At 40.0% G+C, this 14,529-nt stretch overlaps 1 protein-coding gene across 5 annotated transcripts in view; it reads left to right on the forward strand.

Moving 5' to 3' along the window:
- LOC124150649 (organic cation transporter protein-like) overlaps window positions 1-14,529 on the forward strand; it is a 35,511-nt gene that overhangs the window by 10,744 nt on the left and 10,238 nt on the right. For 2 of the 5 annotated variants that reach the window (XM_046522613.2, XM_048383777.1), the window contains exons 2-7: window positions 8,353-8,504; window positions 9,569-9,821; window positions 11,672-11,775; window positions 12,430-12,584; window positions 13,099-13,264; window positions 13,915-14,130. In XM_046522613.2, the coding sequence (XP_046378569.2) occupies window positions 8,359-8,504; window positions 9,569-9,821; window positions 11,672-11,775; window positions 12,430-12,584; window positions 13,099-13,264; window positions 13,915-14,130 (1,040 nt within the window). In that variant the 5' untranslated portion in view covers window positions 8,353-8,358. Of the gene's footprint in view, window positions 1-7,290; window positions 7,615-7,804; window positions 7,918-8,352; window positions 8,505-9,568; window positions 9,822-11,671; window positions 11,776-12,429; window positions 12,585-13,098; window positions 13,265-13,914; window positions 14,131-14,529 lie in introns of those variants that run through there. The other 3 variants (XM_046522612.2, XM_046522615.2, XM_046522614.2) reach the window with 3 other exon arrangements.

Below are 14,529 nucleotides of genomic sequence, written 5' to 3' on the forward strand. Positions count from 1 at the left end.
CAACTGGGCATTATATGAAGTCCTTTGTTCTAACAAACTAACTCCTGACGTATTTCTTGATGTTCCCGACTCTATACAACTGTTCTCCGATGAACTCACTAAAATAGCTGATGAATGTATTCCGAAGTCCTCCTCAAATCCTCACATACGTAAACCATGGTTCAACATTGATTGCAAACAAGCTAGGAAGGCACGGAAAAAGGCTGAAAAATATTTCCGACGCCATCCAATGGTCCATAATCTCAATAAATTTAAAATTGTAAATGCTAAAACCCGGCGCACTTTCAAACAAAACAAACGTCAATCTTGGCAAAATTATGTATCCAAGATAAATTCACGGACGCCAATGTCCAAGGTATGGAACATGATTAAGAAAATAAAAGGTAAGGGTTCTAAATCAAGCATCCACCATCTCAAAGATGGGGATCTATTATTAACTGATACATCAGATATTGCAAATAAACTTGGTGAAACTCTGGCTCAACATTCTTCCTCGTCTAATTATGTCCCTCAATTTCAAAAATTCAAAAAGCTGCAGGAAAAGAAACCTTTACATTTTAATTCAGATAACGGGGAAGATTACAATGAAGTCTTTTCCATTCATGAGCTCAATACAGCACTTGGTCAGGCTCATGACACTGCTGCAGGGTCTGATACTATCCATTATCAACTGTTAAAACATTTACCGCAATCCTGTTTAGAAACCCTTTTGATATTATTTGATAAAATCTGGACGTCAGGAGAATTTCCTTCTTCGTGGCGTGAAGCTATCATTGTTCCAATACCTAAACCTGGACGTGACCATACAGTTCCTTCCAATTATCGACCCATTTCATTGACTAGCTGCGTTTGCAAAACCATGGAACGCATGGTCAATAATCGATTAACATGGTACTTGGAATCCAATAACTTAATCACAAATATTCAATGTGGCTTCCGTAAAAATCGCAGTACCATTGACCATTTAGTTCGATTGGAGTCATTCGTTAAGAATGCCCTTATAAACAAACAACATGCAGTGTCTATCTTTTTCGATCTAGAAAAAGCATATGACACTACATGGAAGTACGGTATTTTAAAAGATTTACATGATTTTGGATTGCGAGGCCGTTTGCCTCAATTTATATCCAAGTTTTTAACTGACAGGCAATTTCAAGTCCGCGTGGGTTCCACCCTGTCTGATCATTATAATCAGGATCAGGGTGTCCCACAAGGCAGTATTTTGTCTGTCACTTTGTTTAGTATTAAAATCAACAGTTTAGCAAAAGTTTTAAACGATTCAATTGATGGATCGTTGTTTGTGGATGACTTTAATGTTTCATGCCGTGGTAGGAACATGCATACGATTGAGAGGCAAATGCAACTGTGTTTAAATAAAATCCATAAATGGTGTTTAGAAAATGGCTTTAAATTTTCCAAATCTAAAACTAACTGTATTCACTTTTGCAGAAAATATAAACCTCACAAAGACCCTGAACTAATATTAGATAACACCCCCATTAAAGTTGTAAAAGAAGCGAAGTTTTTGGGTATAATTTTTGATCATCATTTAACCTTTTTACCTCATATCAAATACTTAAAGAACAAATGTCTGAAAGCCCTAGATTTGTTAAAAGTTGTCTCTAATTCCAAGTGGGGAGGGGATCAGAAAACCCTCCTCCAGCTATACCGAGCTCTCATACGCTCTAAACTTGATTATGGCTCCATCATTTATGGTGGGGCTTGTAAGAGCAATTTAAAATTATTGGACACCATTCATCACCAAGGCCTGAGGCTTTGTCTTGGAGCCTTCCGAACTTCACCTATTCACAGTTTGTATGTGGAGGCTGATGAGCCATCCCTTCAACAACGACGCATTAAATTATGTTTACAGTATATCTCTAAATTATGTTCCACTAAATCAAATCCAGCATATGGCTGTGTTTTTAATCCTCTGTACAAAAATCTCTATAATAAAAAGACATCTCTTATTCCACCCCTTGGAATAAGAATACAATCTGATGTTTCTGCTGCCCAAATCGATCTTGACACCATAGCCCCCACTCGGCTATTCACTTCGCCGCCTTGGCAGTTAGTTAAGCCTGAGGTGGACCTGACATTAAGTAAACTAAAAAAATCGGACACAAATCAACTAATTTATCAACAGCAATATAATGAATTACGTAACACGTATGATACTCACAGATCTATATTTACAGATGGATCCAAGGATGGTGACGCTGTTGCCAGCGCAACCGTCATTGGATCCAGGACTATCTCAACCAGCTTACCAGCTAAATGTTCTATTTTCACAGCAGAGGCAAATGCTATTTTAACAGCTCTAAAATACATCCACAGCCAAACTAAATATAAACAGTTCATTATTTTTTCAGACTCTCTTTCTTGCATTCAAGCTATTAAAAACATGTCTTCCACGCATCCACTTTTAATGGAAATTGTTGAATTGTTTACTGATCTTGCTACTGGCCAATACGACATCGTTTTCTGTTGGTTACCTAGCCATGTTGGAATCACTGGTAACACGATGGCTGATGCTGCTGCAAAAGCAGCTCTCAACAAATCTGTGACACCACTTCTTCTTCCCTACAGTGATTATAAACCCGTGATTAGATCTTACATCCGTGATCTAATGCAAAAGAAGTGGGACACTCAAGTAGGTATCAATAAATTACATGAAATTAAACCAACAATCGGTTACACCTACTTGGGCTGTCAGTCCAGATTTGAGGAGGTCATAATGCGACGATGTCGTATTGGCCACAGTAGATATACACATGAGTTTATATTAAAAGGTGAGGATCCTCCGTTTTGTGTCCCTTGTGATGAAAGAATCACAGTCAAGCATGTCCTGCTTGACTGCATTGATTTTTCCATCACAAGGGATAAATATTTCCAGGTCAAAACTATAAAGGATCTTTTTAATACTATAAGTACTCATTTAGTTATTGGTTTTTTAAAAGAAATTGAACTGTATCATAAATTCTGTTAATATGTTTTGTGTATAATAACTTTTTAAAAATTAGTAGAATGAATTTATATCTGAGATTGTTAGTGGCAGTATCCTTGAAGGGGGTTAAAGTACTGTAAAATTATTGTCCCCCTGAGAGGGTATCGTAAGTCCCTGTCATTCACAGAATATTTCCATTTACTACGCTTTTAAACGTAGAATTTCTGTCATTTTAATTGTGGCTATAATTATGTACAATCGCCAGCGACTGAAGGGATGATGTAAATCCTGCTAGGGTCCATGCAGGTAGCAAAGGTACTGTAAGTCCCCATGGTCCCTAGTATGGTGATCTACCTTCAGTTGATGGCGATCTATAGCCTGTTTTTAAAATGTAATGTATATGTATAGTGCTATTGATTTTATTTTTACATACTAGTTTTAAGTTTTATTGCTGTGATACGTCTAGTTGTTTTACTGTCCCTCGTTGGCAGGTTTTTACATCCGATTCAATATATGTATTATATTTAACTTTTGATAGTCACGATATGGCTGAAATATTGCCGATGTGACTTAAAATTTTAACTCACTCACTCACTCACTCGAATCTCGTCCCTAAGGTGCTCAAAGGGATTTAAATAGGGACTGAGGGCAGGCCACTGAATGGTTCTGATGCCATTCTGCACCTTGCACGTGCCCATCTAACCCTCTGTTGGCACCAAAGCAGACGGTCCGCCAGATGACGTGGGGTCAATACATGACGTCGGACAGGTCTTCATGAAAAAAGTCCAGCCTCCCTCAGTCTGTTGCGTACCGTTTGATCTGATATTCTGCGTACCCCAGGGATCTGTGTGGTTGTAGACGTGGCTGTGGTAGTGCGGTCTCGGAGGTGTCGCAGCCGGATGTATCGATCTTGTGCTTGGGTTGTCACCCTTGGTCTTCCTGACCTTGGTCTGTCGTCAACTCTGTTGGTGTTGTATCGGGTCCACAGTGCGGAGATTGTCTGTCTGGATACGCCAAAGTGCCTGGCCACTTCTTGCTGAGTTGCTCCAGCTTGTAATCTCCCAATGGCGTTGTTCCGTTGAGCTGCATTCAGTCGTGGCATTCTGTCACCGCCTCTACTGCCGTTATAAGGACTGTATGAACAGCCGTTGATGTGGATTTTTATACCCATTCAGCAGGGGGGCCTGCATGCATAAATGCAGGATCCTGTGCTGCACGTTTTTACAGGCGGTTGCGTTTGGATGAAGCTGTAAAATTGATCCCCAAACGCTAAGTTTATGTGCTTTGCATGTGTTTTCGCGAATTATAGACACATCATCTTTCTGTTTGACTTATTTGGTTCTTATTTAATGTAATTATTTTAGATATTTGGCAAAAAGTGGTTTTACATCTATGTCAAGTTTCCTTTTTTGAAGAGTATATATATATACTAAGAATGTCATGGATATACAGATTAACAGATTGAAATATAAAAAAAGTGCAGCAAAGAGGGTTTGGGTGATCCTGGCACAGTCAAGTTGGTTAGGCTCATCATCAGCTCAGGGCCCTTGCCCCCTCTACACGCAGCCCAGACAGCGAATGGGACTTCTCCCAGGAAGCGCTGCCTAACGGAAACCACCCCGAACCTTTCGGAGGGAGTGAAAACTCCCCAACATTGCAGGAGTCTGCATTACCCAGATTGTCAGAAGGGTTGTATTCCTGGTAGCAAACCCGGGTACTCTCCCAATGTCAGTCAACAGATTTGGAGGTAAAAAAGAACCTAAGGCACCGAGAACAATTGGGAGTCGGTACTTGGAATGCGAGGTCTGCATGTTTGCCATGTTTTTCCTCAATTTTGGCAACCACACTAGTTTCAAAAGGGACAGAAAATTCAATGATATAAATGATGTCTTCTGATGTATCAACAAGGACAAGATCAGGTTTGTTGGCCTGAATAAGTCTGAGGCTGTATACAGGCCTGCTCTAAAAAATTGTATATATATCATTTTACATGACGCCATTTACATATTCTGGGTCGTACCATGGATGGACCTGTGTCAAAACCCAAAACATGGTGAAGACGGTAATAAAATGATCGAACCACTCCATTATGTCACTGAAGATACTGTATTTGTGTCGAAGTGGGACGTCCACTGATAATGTGTTGGACAGTCTTATTGAAATCTACATTTCATATTTATAGTTTGATGCAAAATCACACATTGACGATTGCCAGTGGGAAATGAATGGCCCTGAGCAACAAACAGAAAGCCTTTGGTTTCACTTTTCAGGCGCCAGCTGACTCCATCCAAGCGAAGGACTCTGCAGGCTCGATGGTCGTTCAGATAGCCTCTCCTTGAAAACCTAAGTCTGGGCTGATTTGATATGACACATCGCTTAATAGACACCCATTGCTGTACCGTCCAGCAGTACAGAAACATCATCAATATAAAACACGGACATTGGGATTATATATGTGGAATGCTTTGTTTTCATCATGAGTCTTGACATGCTTCACAAGAGGATCATCAGACTAATAAATGTGTGCAAAAGTGCACAATACGGTTCTATCACGAGGAGCCTCCATATATGGCCACGTTATTTATACCAAGCCATCCCATTATAACTGGTAAATATAGGTGACTAAGGAAGAGCAAGGGTGGTGGGATGTGTTATCTGGCATGATTGTTCGTGTTAGTTTGTCAATATGCTGAATTTCTTGTTTCGTCCATTCACCAAAGGAAAACGAAAGGACGGGAACAGCATACGTGTTTGTGGCTTTGACTTTATTGAGAGCGTTTAGCTCTGAACTCCAGTTTTGCTCAAGTCCACATTAGTATTCTGCCCGAAGTTTGTCACCGATATGGGCATTCTGGAGTTTGCTTCTAACCTGCATCCCTAAGTACAGATAGGCCTGAGATGGCCACAGGATGATCAGTAACACTCTCGTCTTCATTACCACGTTGCAGATGAAGAATGTTGCATTTGTCGAGCTGAAAGGACATGCCAATATCATTACAAAAGAACTCGACAAGGATAATCATTTTTAAAGTGTGGATTCTCCTGTGACAAGAGGTTCAAGGTCATCCATGTAAAGGAGGTGGGTAAGAAGTGTTGGGGATCTGTGCTGAGGGGATCCATGATGACAACCTTCCTCTGAGCAAAACGCTTCATGGATTTTGTGACAAACAGAAAAAGAAAGGACAAAAAGAATCCCCCTGAAATATTCCCCACCTGCCCCTGAGAATATATCTCAAGTTTAGTTGTTGACCAGCAATTCATTAAAGACTTGAGTAAAACAAGTAGTCACTCGGAGAGGTCAATGCATTTCAGTGACTTTACAATCCGTTCGTGAGGTACAGAATCATAATCTTTTCTGTAGTCTATCCAACACATTGAGAGGTTATGATGGTAAGTTTTGGCCTCTTCAAGGCTAATTTTTGTAACCAACAGTTGATCCTTTCGACCCCAACGTCCCTTTCTAGCTTCTTTCAGCTCCATATAATTGATATCATTGGAAGCGCAGCACGATTACACAAGATCTGTAAGACACCCTGTAAACAGTTTATTGTGTGTTCTGACACGTTTGGGAGAAGAAGTGATCGACCTCATGTATCATGGTCTAGGCGAGTTGACACCTTTCCCATCCATTTCTATCTCTATCTCAAGTCGATTCTTTTCCATTTTGTCTTCAGTGAAATACGTTTCTGTGGATTGAAAGAGCTTGAATTTCTTAGCAATGTCTAGTAGATCATTAGATCATGGATAACATTTTGTCTGAGACAGTTATTTATGTACTGTCCTAGTCTGACGTAAAATGGGGTTTTTAACAAAATAATCTGCTTTACATCTGTAGAGTCCACCAAGGTAGGCAGATTTAGTCTTGTCAATCAGTGCTTTCACTGTCCAGAGACCAAGAGTTTCTGTAGTAATTTGTTGATCTGTTGCGGAACTTCTGTATTGATCTGGCAAAGTAGGGTTGCAGTAGTTCTAATTCACGGAGTTCTGTTGGATATATGTTTGCCCATAGTTCATAGAAGTTGCTTAGGAGAATAAGATGACTCCATATTTAAAATACTTGTCAGTGGATTTAGCCCCACACCTCTTAATCCAATATTTCCATTAGAATCAATGGTACGTCTCGCCTAAGCACATGCTCTTGTGGCTCTCTCACTCACTTTCTGTGTGATCATTTAATGTAACGTCTTTATCAACTTTTTGTTTGTCTTTTCCTGTGTCATACAGTTTGAGTTGGACTGCAATTGTAGAAGCCACTGTTTATCACCAGTAAGGAAAATGTCACCAAGAAACGTTAGTATCACAAGATAGTGGTCAGAAATATTTAAAAGCTCCGTACTATTCATATATTTTCAGAACTGATCCTTGTAGACTGCTGGGTATTAAAGATAGTCTCAGCCTGAGTGTTTGTTTTTTTTGTGTTTTTTTTCGAATACGCTATTCAAGCATTCTGCATATTTGCTGATATTGTGATTTGTTGAAGGGGGTGAAGCGCAAACTATACAGAAGTCTAGGCATTGTAGTTGAGATATCGATATGGTCACATCTATCACGTCATCACATGTACCGTCACGTACGCATACATAGCTACTCTCGCAAAATGTTTCACTAGAATAGCTACTTCACCTAATCCAAACAGGACAGTCAAGCTTGTCTCTCATCTTGTCCAGGTAGGTTGCAGTGTTCTCTGTGAGCAAGTGTACTTCTAAACTCAGCACATCACACTGGTCAGCGACCTTATTCAGATGCCTAGAGTTGTATAAGGCTCAGGGAATTCTCCATGTGCCAACGCTAAGCATGGAAATAAATATTCAACGTTATCATTTAGATGGGTAAAACGAGCGTGAATCATTGCTGTTTCTGTATGACTGTGGTATCAATTCCCGACAAGTTTCATTTGGCGACCAGAAGTTTTCATTCTCAGTAACTTGTTCTGCTGTCCTACTGCCTATGTTCACTCTTCGTGTGTACATGTACGTACGAATATAGCGTTCCCAGTGCCTCAACATACGAACGTAACTCACATGGACACCACGCTGTTTGGCATATTCATATTAGGCATCTTGCACCATTTTTAGTGGTTTGTCCGCCTCTGCATACGGTAACACAAACCGTTTTGTCTTAAATCGTGGTGAAATTCTAGACCATTCATTGTCAAAATTTAAAATAAAAGTGACAAAGCCCATTCCATGCTCATAAAAAATATCTGCTAAAAGTAGATTCCATTGTGCGATTCCGACTATATGATAAGTATTTGTTTATCTTTATCACTATATCAATAGTGATGATACTGTGGTGTTTCATGAGTGAAACTTTTCTGTTACATTCAGTTGACTGTTTCATGTTACATCACTCGAAATGAAATGGTCCAATATCAATATGCATAATTACTGTGGTTTCTGTTGCAGTGGGAAATGCAGTTCGATGATCTCTTGAGAACCATTGGAGAGTTTGGACCCTATCAGAGGCGTCTATATGTGTTGTTGTGCCTGCCTGCAATATCAATCGGTATCCAGAGCATATCTTTGGTCGTGTTTCTCTTTGCTGTTCCCGAGCACCGGTAAGAAACATGTGTTTGAAATACTGTTGTTCAATAAGAACATATAACCTACACAACTCTCTCCATAAGAACTCACATGAAATCCGGCTGTATCATATACATGTGTTTATGAATAACTTTCAAATAGTGATGATGGAAAAATAAACATATACTGTCCGACCGGTAACACACGTCATAAATACATGCAATGGCAAGTCAATTGTTCACTTGAAGATTAACATGGAAAAATATGGTACAAGTCAAAATATAGAATTGCATTGGACATCATGATGGACGGCGATGCGTAAAATTTGGAAATGTCCTCGAAATGTCTGCCAAAAAACGTTTTGAAAGCTTTACTGAATTCTTGAATGTTATAACCATATCAAACAGCGTTTGAGTAAGTGTGGTATAGCGTTCTTTGAAATCATCGTAAAAAGAGCATGCTTTATTGTATCTAAAAAAATGTGAACTGCAGGCACAACAAAGGCTGGAATATTGCTCCTCACACAGGGCATGCAGTCTTGTTATACAGGCTTGTGATAGTGAATGCATAGCTCTTAATGAGAAACAGATATGGCGGTTTACATTTGTCCCGTATATTTCTGGTTCATGTGGGTTAACTAGCTGAAGGGTAAACTAGCTGAAGGGAATTGACTATCTGACTTTTATTGAACGACATGTGATCATTCCATTATTGTTTCATGCTGTGGTTTGAGTATTGGCACACAACACCTGAATTGCTGCAATAACTAAATCCAAAGCTCTTTTACTCAACATTTAATAAAGGAAAGTGTGTATGCCCCTAACGTAAGGACGTTGTAATGTCATACTTATGATTAAATGGATGTGATTCCTGTACGAAATGAGGATTCGACCCAGAACAGATCCCCGGCTAGTCGTAAAATGAGGATTGGCTGGACATGATGTGTGACTTAGCTGATGTATTGTTGTATCCCGATGGCGTGAATCGTTGTTTAGCCACCGGTCTGTCTTATAAAGTCTCATCATAATATCTATAATAATGCTGAATGCGGTATTGAAAGAACACTCACTTCACTTAATATGTTCCGGATATGTTTCAGATGCGCAATTCCAGGTGTTCAAAATGATACATACGAAGTTCAGGACAAAGCTCATGAATACTTAATCAACCTCACCATTCCTCGACTGGCATCTGATAACATTTCTTATTCGCCGTGTACAATGTACGCTCATCCCAGCGTCGTGCCCTTAAATAGTGATGATAACCACACGACCCGCTCCAGCAGATACACAGAAACATGTCATTCCTGGGTGTATGATAAGAGTACCTTCGACACGACTATTGCACAGTCTGTATGTATATGCCATCTTATATCATCAATATATCAGCCCATTTATAAAGGTCAATAATTAGTCTCGATCTGCTCAAGCATAGTAATGAGCACATATTGCACCTGGTTATGTCGAATTTCGTCCTATGGTCATGTCAGGACTCACTGGGGGGCACGGGTGGCCCAGTCGTCTAAGGCGCCGCGATTCGCTGTGCAGAGCTGCGTCCCCTGGGCACGCCAGAAACGTATGATTGTGGGTTCGAATCCCGGTTCGCCCCGATTATGTTTCTAGGTTTGTCAGTACCATACCCGTGCTCGTGGGTTTCACCGAAGTGGTAAACGTCCGAGACCTGCATCACTTCGGGCTTTCCTCCCACATTAAGCTGACACGCCGCGATATAACTGGAACACTGTTTAAAGCGGCGTTAAACCCAACTCACTCACTCACTCATGATCACTCAGGACTCACTGGTCGTGAGTCATGATTATGATCCGTGATTTGTCAGCACCATATCGGTTCTGCGAGTTAGCCTCGCCATGCCAATAAGATCAGTCAGTGATTTGTCTGGTCCAGACTCGATTATTAACATGCCGTCGTCAGGAACTGGTATATATGGCTGAGTACAGCGTTAAAGAACAAGAAAAACAACAAAGACATATTATATCATGGAAGACTGTTTCAGCAAACTATTTACGAAATTCGACATTTAAATTGTGTTAATCGGTTAATTATTCGTCCGCTGATATATCCGACATACATGTAGAAAAGACACGAGGGTGAGGTTCTATTTATCATCAAAAATCAGTGTTTCAACTTTTTCGGTTGAAACGTTTATACCTCCATAAACGCAAAAGACATCTGCGTATTGTTTTCATGTTTCCATTGTTTCCAATAGACTGTATCGGACGTGCAGATAAATTCCGCCGGTGTGCGTTCAGTTGTGTCCGAAATGGCGTCCCGCGGAACTGAACACAGACAATGTCTGTTAAATTTACGAACTTATTGTAATGCATCTATTTTCGATTCCCCGATTCCTGCTATGATCACCACCCAAGGCATATTTTCAGTAATGTAAGGCAATGTATGCAACCAACCAACCAACCAACCAATCAAAATAGGAGAACATGCTACAAAGCGTAAATCTGAATTTTGCTTTGTCAACGTTTCCAAGCATGTAAAGCGTTTTCAGTTTCATTGGCGGGCATTTCATTTGATTTTAAAATGTCTGAGGAATTCCGGGATGTGTGTATCGCAACAGAGTTACTGAAATATATGGGATGCAATATATGTCTTATAACGGCGAACGCGAAACGTGATGTTTTCTTTTGTAATCACTATCCAATATGGCCGAAAGTTCACTTCAGCGTTCGTGTTCAAATATTTTTCCAAAACGCGCAAACCCGTTTCGGTCTCTTGGCGACTTTTCGGAATGGTTATTAGTGATGTGATAAATTACAGATCCCCATAATCGATAATGTGCTATGTTCGTACTCTAACTCTCCGAATAATATCCAATAGTAAATTTTCAAAACATACACGAATTATTGCCGTGAATGGTGATTTAGTTTAATTCCAGATACAGCAATATCCCCCAATGAGTGAAATCCCTGTATTAGCAGCTTTAATTAATCACCACCAGTGGGGACGCTTTTTAGAGTATGTACCCAGAAACCTCTATAGACCCGTCAGCTGGTGGTGGTTGGGAGGTTGGGATCTGAAGCACTATTTGGACGGGCCAAGATTCAGTTCCTTGTATTTACATGCCGCCATAACATGGCTGGAACAACTGAGCTGTGGCGTAAAACAACAAGCACATCATCTATCCATCACTTACCATTAACGTATAGGTTTTTCAGTATGATTGATTGCAGATGAATATGGTTTGTGACAAGAAATCGTACGTGACGCACGGGAAGATGCTGAACATGGCGGGACAAGTGATTGGCGCCGTCGTCAGTGGAGTTCTCTCGGACATGTATGTCAGCGCATTTTTATGTGAAATAAATATCATTATGAAATGCCAATGTTATTTTGTTTCACTCGAGTATATGTTCGGCTTGAGTGCGAATTTGGTACGGATAAACTGCCTACATAACACTCTGATACAGAATATAGTGGTCAGTGTTATCAGGGACCGACCATGTCATATTCTCGGTGGGTGGGAGCTGCTGGAAAGTTATTTGGTATAAGATATAACTGCAAACATTATATTGTGAAAAAACAACTGCTGGTTAGGTTTGGTCTTCAGCAACCAATGACTGTAAGAGGCGGCTAGCGGGAACGGGTTGTCTGGTCCAGACTCCATTATTTACATACCGCCGTCATTTAGCTGAAAAATAGCTGGGTGCTGCATTAACCAACAAAACCATGAACATTATCCGGCTCCTTTCTCAGAGCCGCCGTCATATAGCTGGAATATTGCTGAGTGCGGCGTTAAACAACAAACAAACCAAACAAACCTTTCTCAGACATACTCGAAAAATGTCCCATGGTCGGTCCCGTCAATTAGGTTTAGCTTGTATGATAAGCATGTGAAGACGAATTATCAGATCCTTATTTTCTTCAGCACTGGTAGGAATACTCATTATGTTCTAACATGGCCTGGATAGCTCTTTTCGTTTCGTTACAGATTTGGCCGCAAGACTGTCATTGTCGTTGGTATGGTTCTAACCACAGTTTTGAGCGTGTTGCTGCCATGGGTCACCAGTTTCAATGTCTTGGTCCCTGTAATCATACTGATGACGGCGTGCTCAAGCACTCAGTATCTGGCTAGCTTCGTCTTCGGTGACTGTCTTTTCCCACATCTGCAAACACTGCACTTTGAATTTGCACAACTAAAGCTTCTGGCATATTGAGGCGTTTTGATGATTTTTGGGTGCATTTATCTCAGGTAGCGTAAATGTATCAGGATCTGCTGATCGTTGGGATCGAATCACGGGTCACCGCTCACTTATGAAAAGCCGCGTTAAAACTAAATCGCGCACCCATGCACTCCCCCTCACATGTCATATGCCACCACATGAGAATTCGGTACGCGTCTGTCAAATTTCTTCAATTTAATTTCTCAGGAGGTTACTATATTTTGACGGTTAATAAAACGGCCCAGGTTCTATTCACCACATCAGTGAAAGGGTTTCCACCGCCGTACTATTGCTGCAATATGGCTAAAGCGGCGTAATACCCAACTCTCTACGACGATCGCTACTAATACTTCAGACTGCTGTGCACTCGTAAACGTTACACTTATTTGTTCTAGAATCAATGTACTTTCAATACTGTTGTTGTTTATTGTTGAAAGGTCTGGAATTGGTGGGTCATTCAAAGAGAATGCTGGCGGGGGTAGCCATCAACTTTTTCTGGAGCATCGGCAACTTGATAGTTGCTCTTGCTGCCTTCCTTCTGAGAGACTGGAAAATAAGGCAGCTCGTGCTGAGTGTGCCATCCTTCATTTTTCTATATTTGTTGTAAGTACCTTAATGTTGCCCTACTACCAACATGTGCTGCTTTCATGAGGGAACTACATGACTTTTTTTATGTTGGTTACAACACTGTAGACGAGGCTGAGGGTGAAACATGACAAACTTCAGTGAATGTAAATGTCTACATTCAAAATGCTATGAATGTTATTATAAATACTCGAGATAGTTGCTCTTGCTGCCTTCATCCTGAGAGACTTGAAAACAAGGCAACTGGTGCTGAGTGTGCCATCTTTCTTTATTTCTATATTTGCTGTAAGTACCTTAATGTTGTCCAGTATTTATCGAAATACAGACATGTGCTGCGTTGATGAGGGAACTACAAGACTGTTCTGTATATTGATTACAACACTGTTGACGATGGTATGAATGTAACGGGAAAGATCAACGACTGTAAATGTTCACATTCAAATCCATAAGATGCAGGGAATGTTATAATGATAAATGAACAACTTAGCAATCTGCATGTGAAAGGATAAATTTCAAAGAAGTGACGTGAAACAAAAATATATTTGGACAGTATCCATACATTCTCTATATTTTGGGGATGTTCTAGAACAGGATCCAATGTAAGCGTTAGAAACCGGAATCCAAAGAATGCGTCATTGTACATGCATATCTTTACTTATATATTTCAGTTTTATACCAGAATCTCCCAGATGGCTTCTCAGTAAGGGCAAGACCGAAAAAGCAAAGACAACATTACTGAAGATTGCAAAATCAAATGGAGTTATCATCCATGAAAACGATTTAGAGAGTATCACAACAAAAGAAGAATCAAAGATAGAATATTTTTGGGAGCTCATTAAATCACCAACCTTGTTACGAAGAATGCTGATTCTATTCTATAACTGGTAAAGTGCCAATAGTAGCTATATTCAACATTTTCAACATATCCAAGAAGACTCAAACCTAATTAAACAATTTCAGTCGTTATGTACATTATTTGTTTGATGTTTCTGTGTTATGATTTCGTGTTTGATTGTGTTCGCACTCCTGGTATCATCGTTATTTGATAGTGATACATGTTTATGAAGTACTCAGACTATCTTACAATTGACTCTGGTTTTTGTGACTTCTTTTGATAATTTAAATGTTTATTGTTGCTTTTATTTACCTTAAGATAGAAGAATGTTATAGTATTCCCCATTTGTACAATATCGACTAGCGCACAATATTGCACGTAGTTGACACTTTTTTTCAGAAACATAATGATCTCAAAATTACCAACGTCATAGTGTGAGGTATCGAAG

The sequence above is a fragment of the Haliotis rufescens genome, unplaced genomic scaffold (genome assembly GCF_023055435.1).
Source record: "Haliotis rufescens isolate VD_foot unplaced genomic scaffold, xgHalRufe1.0.p SCAF_5, whole genome shotgun sequence".
NCBI classification, from domain to species: Eukaryota; Metazoa; Mollusca; class Gastropoda; order Lepetellida; family Haliotidae; genus Haliotis; species Haliotis rufescens.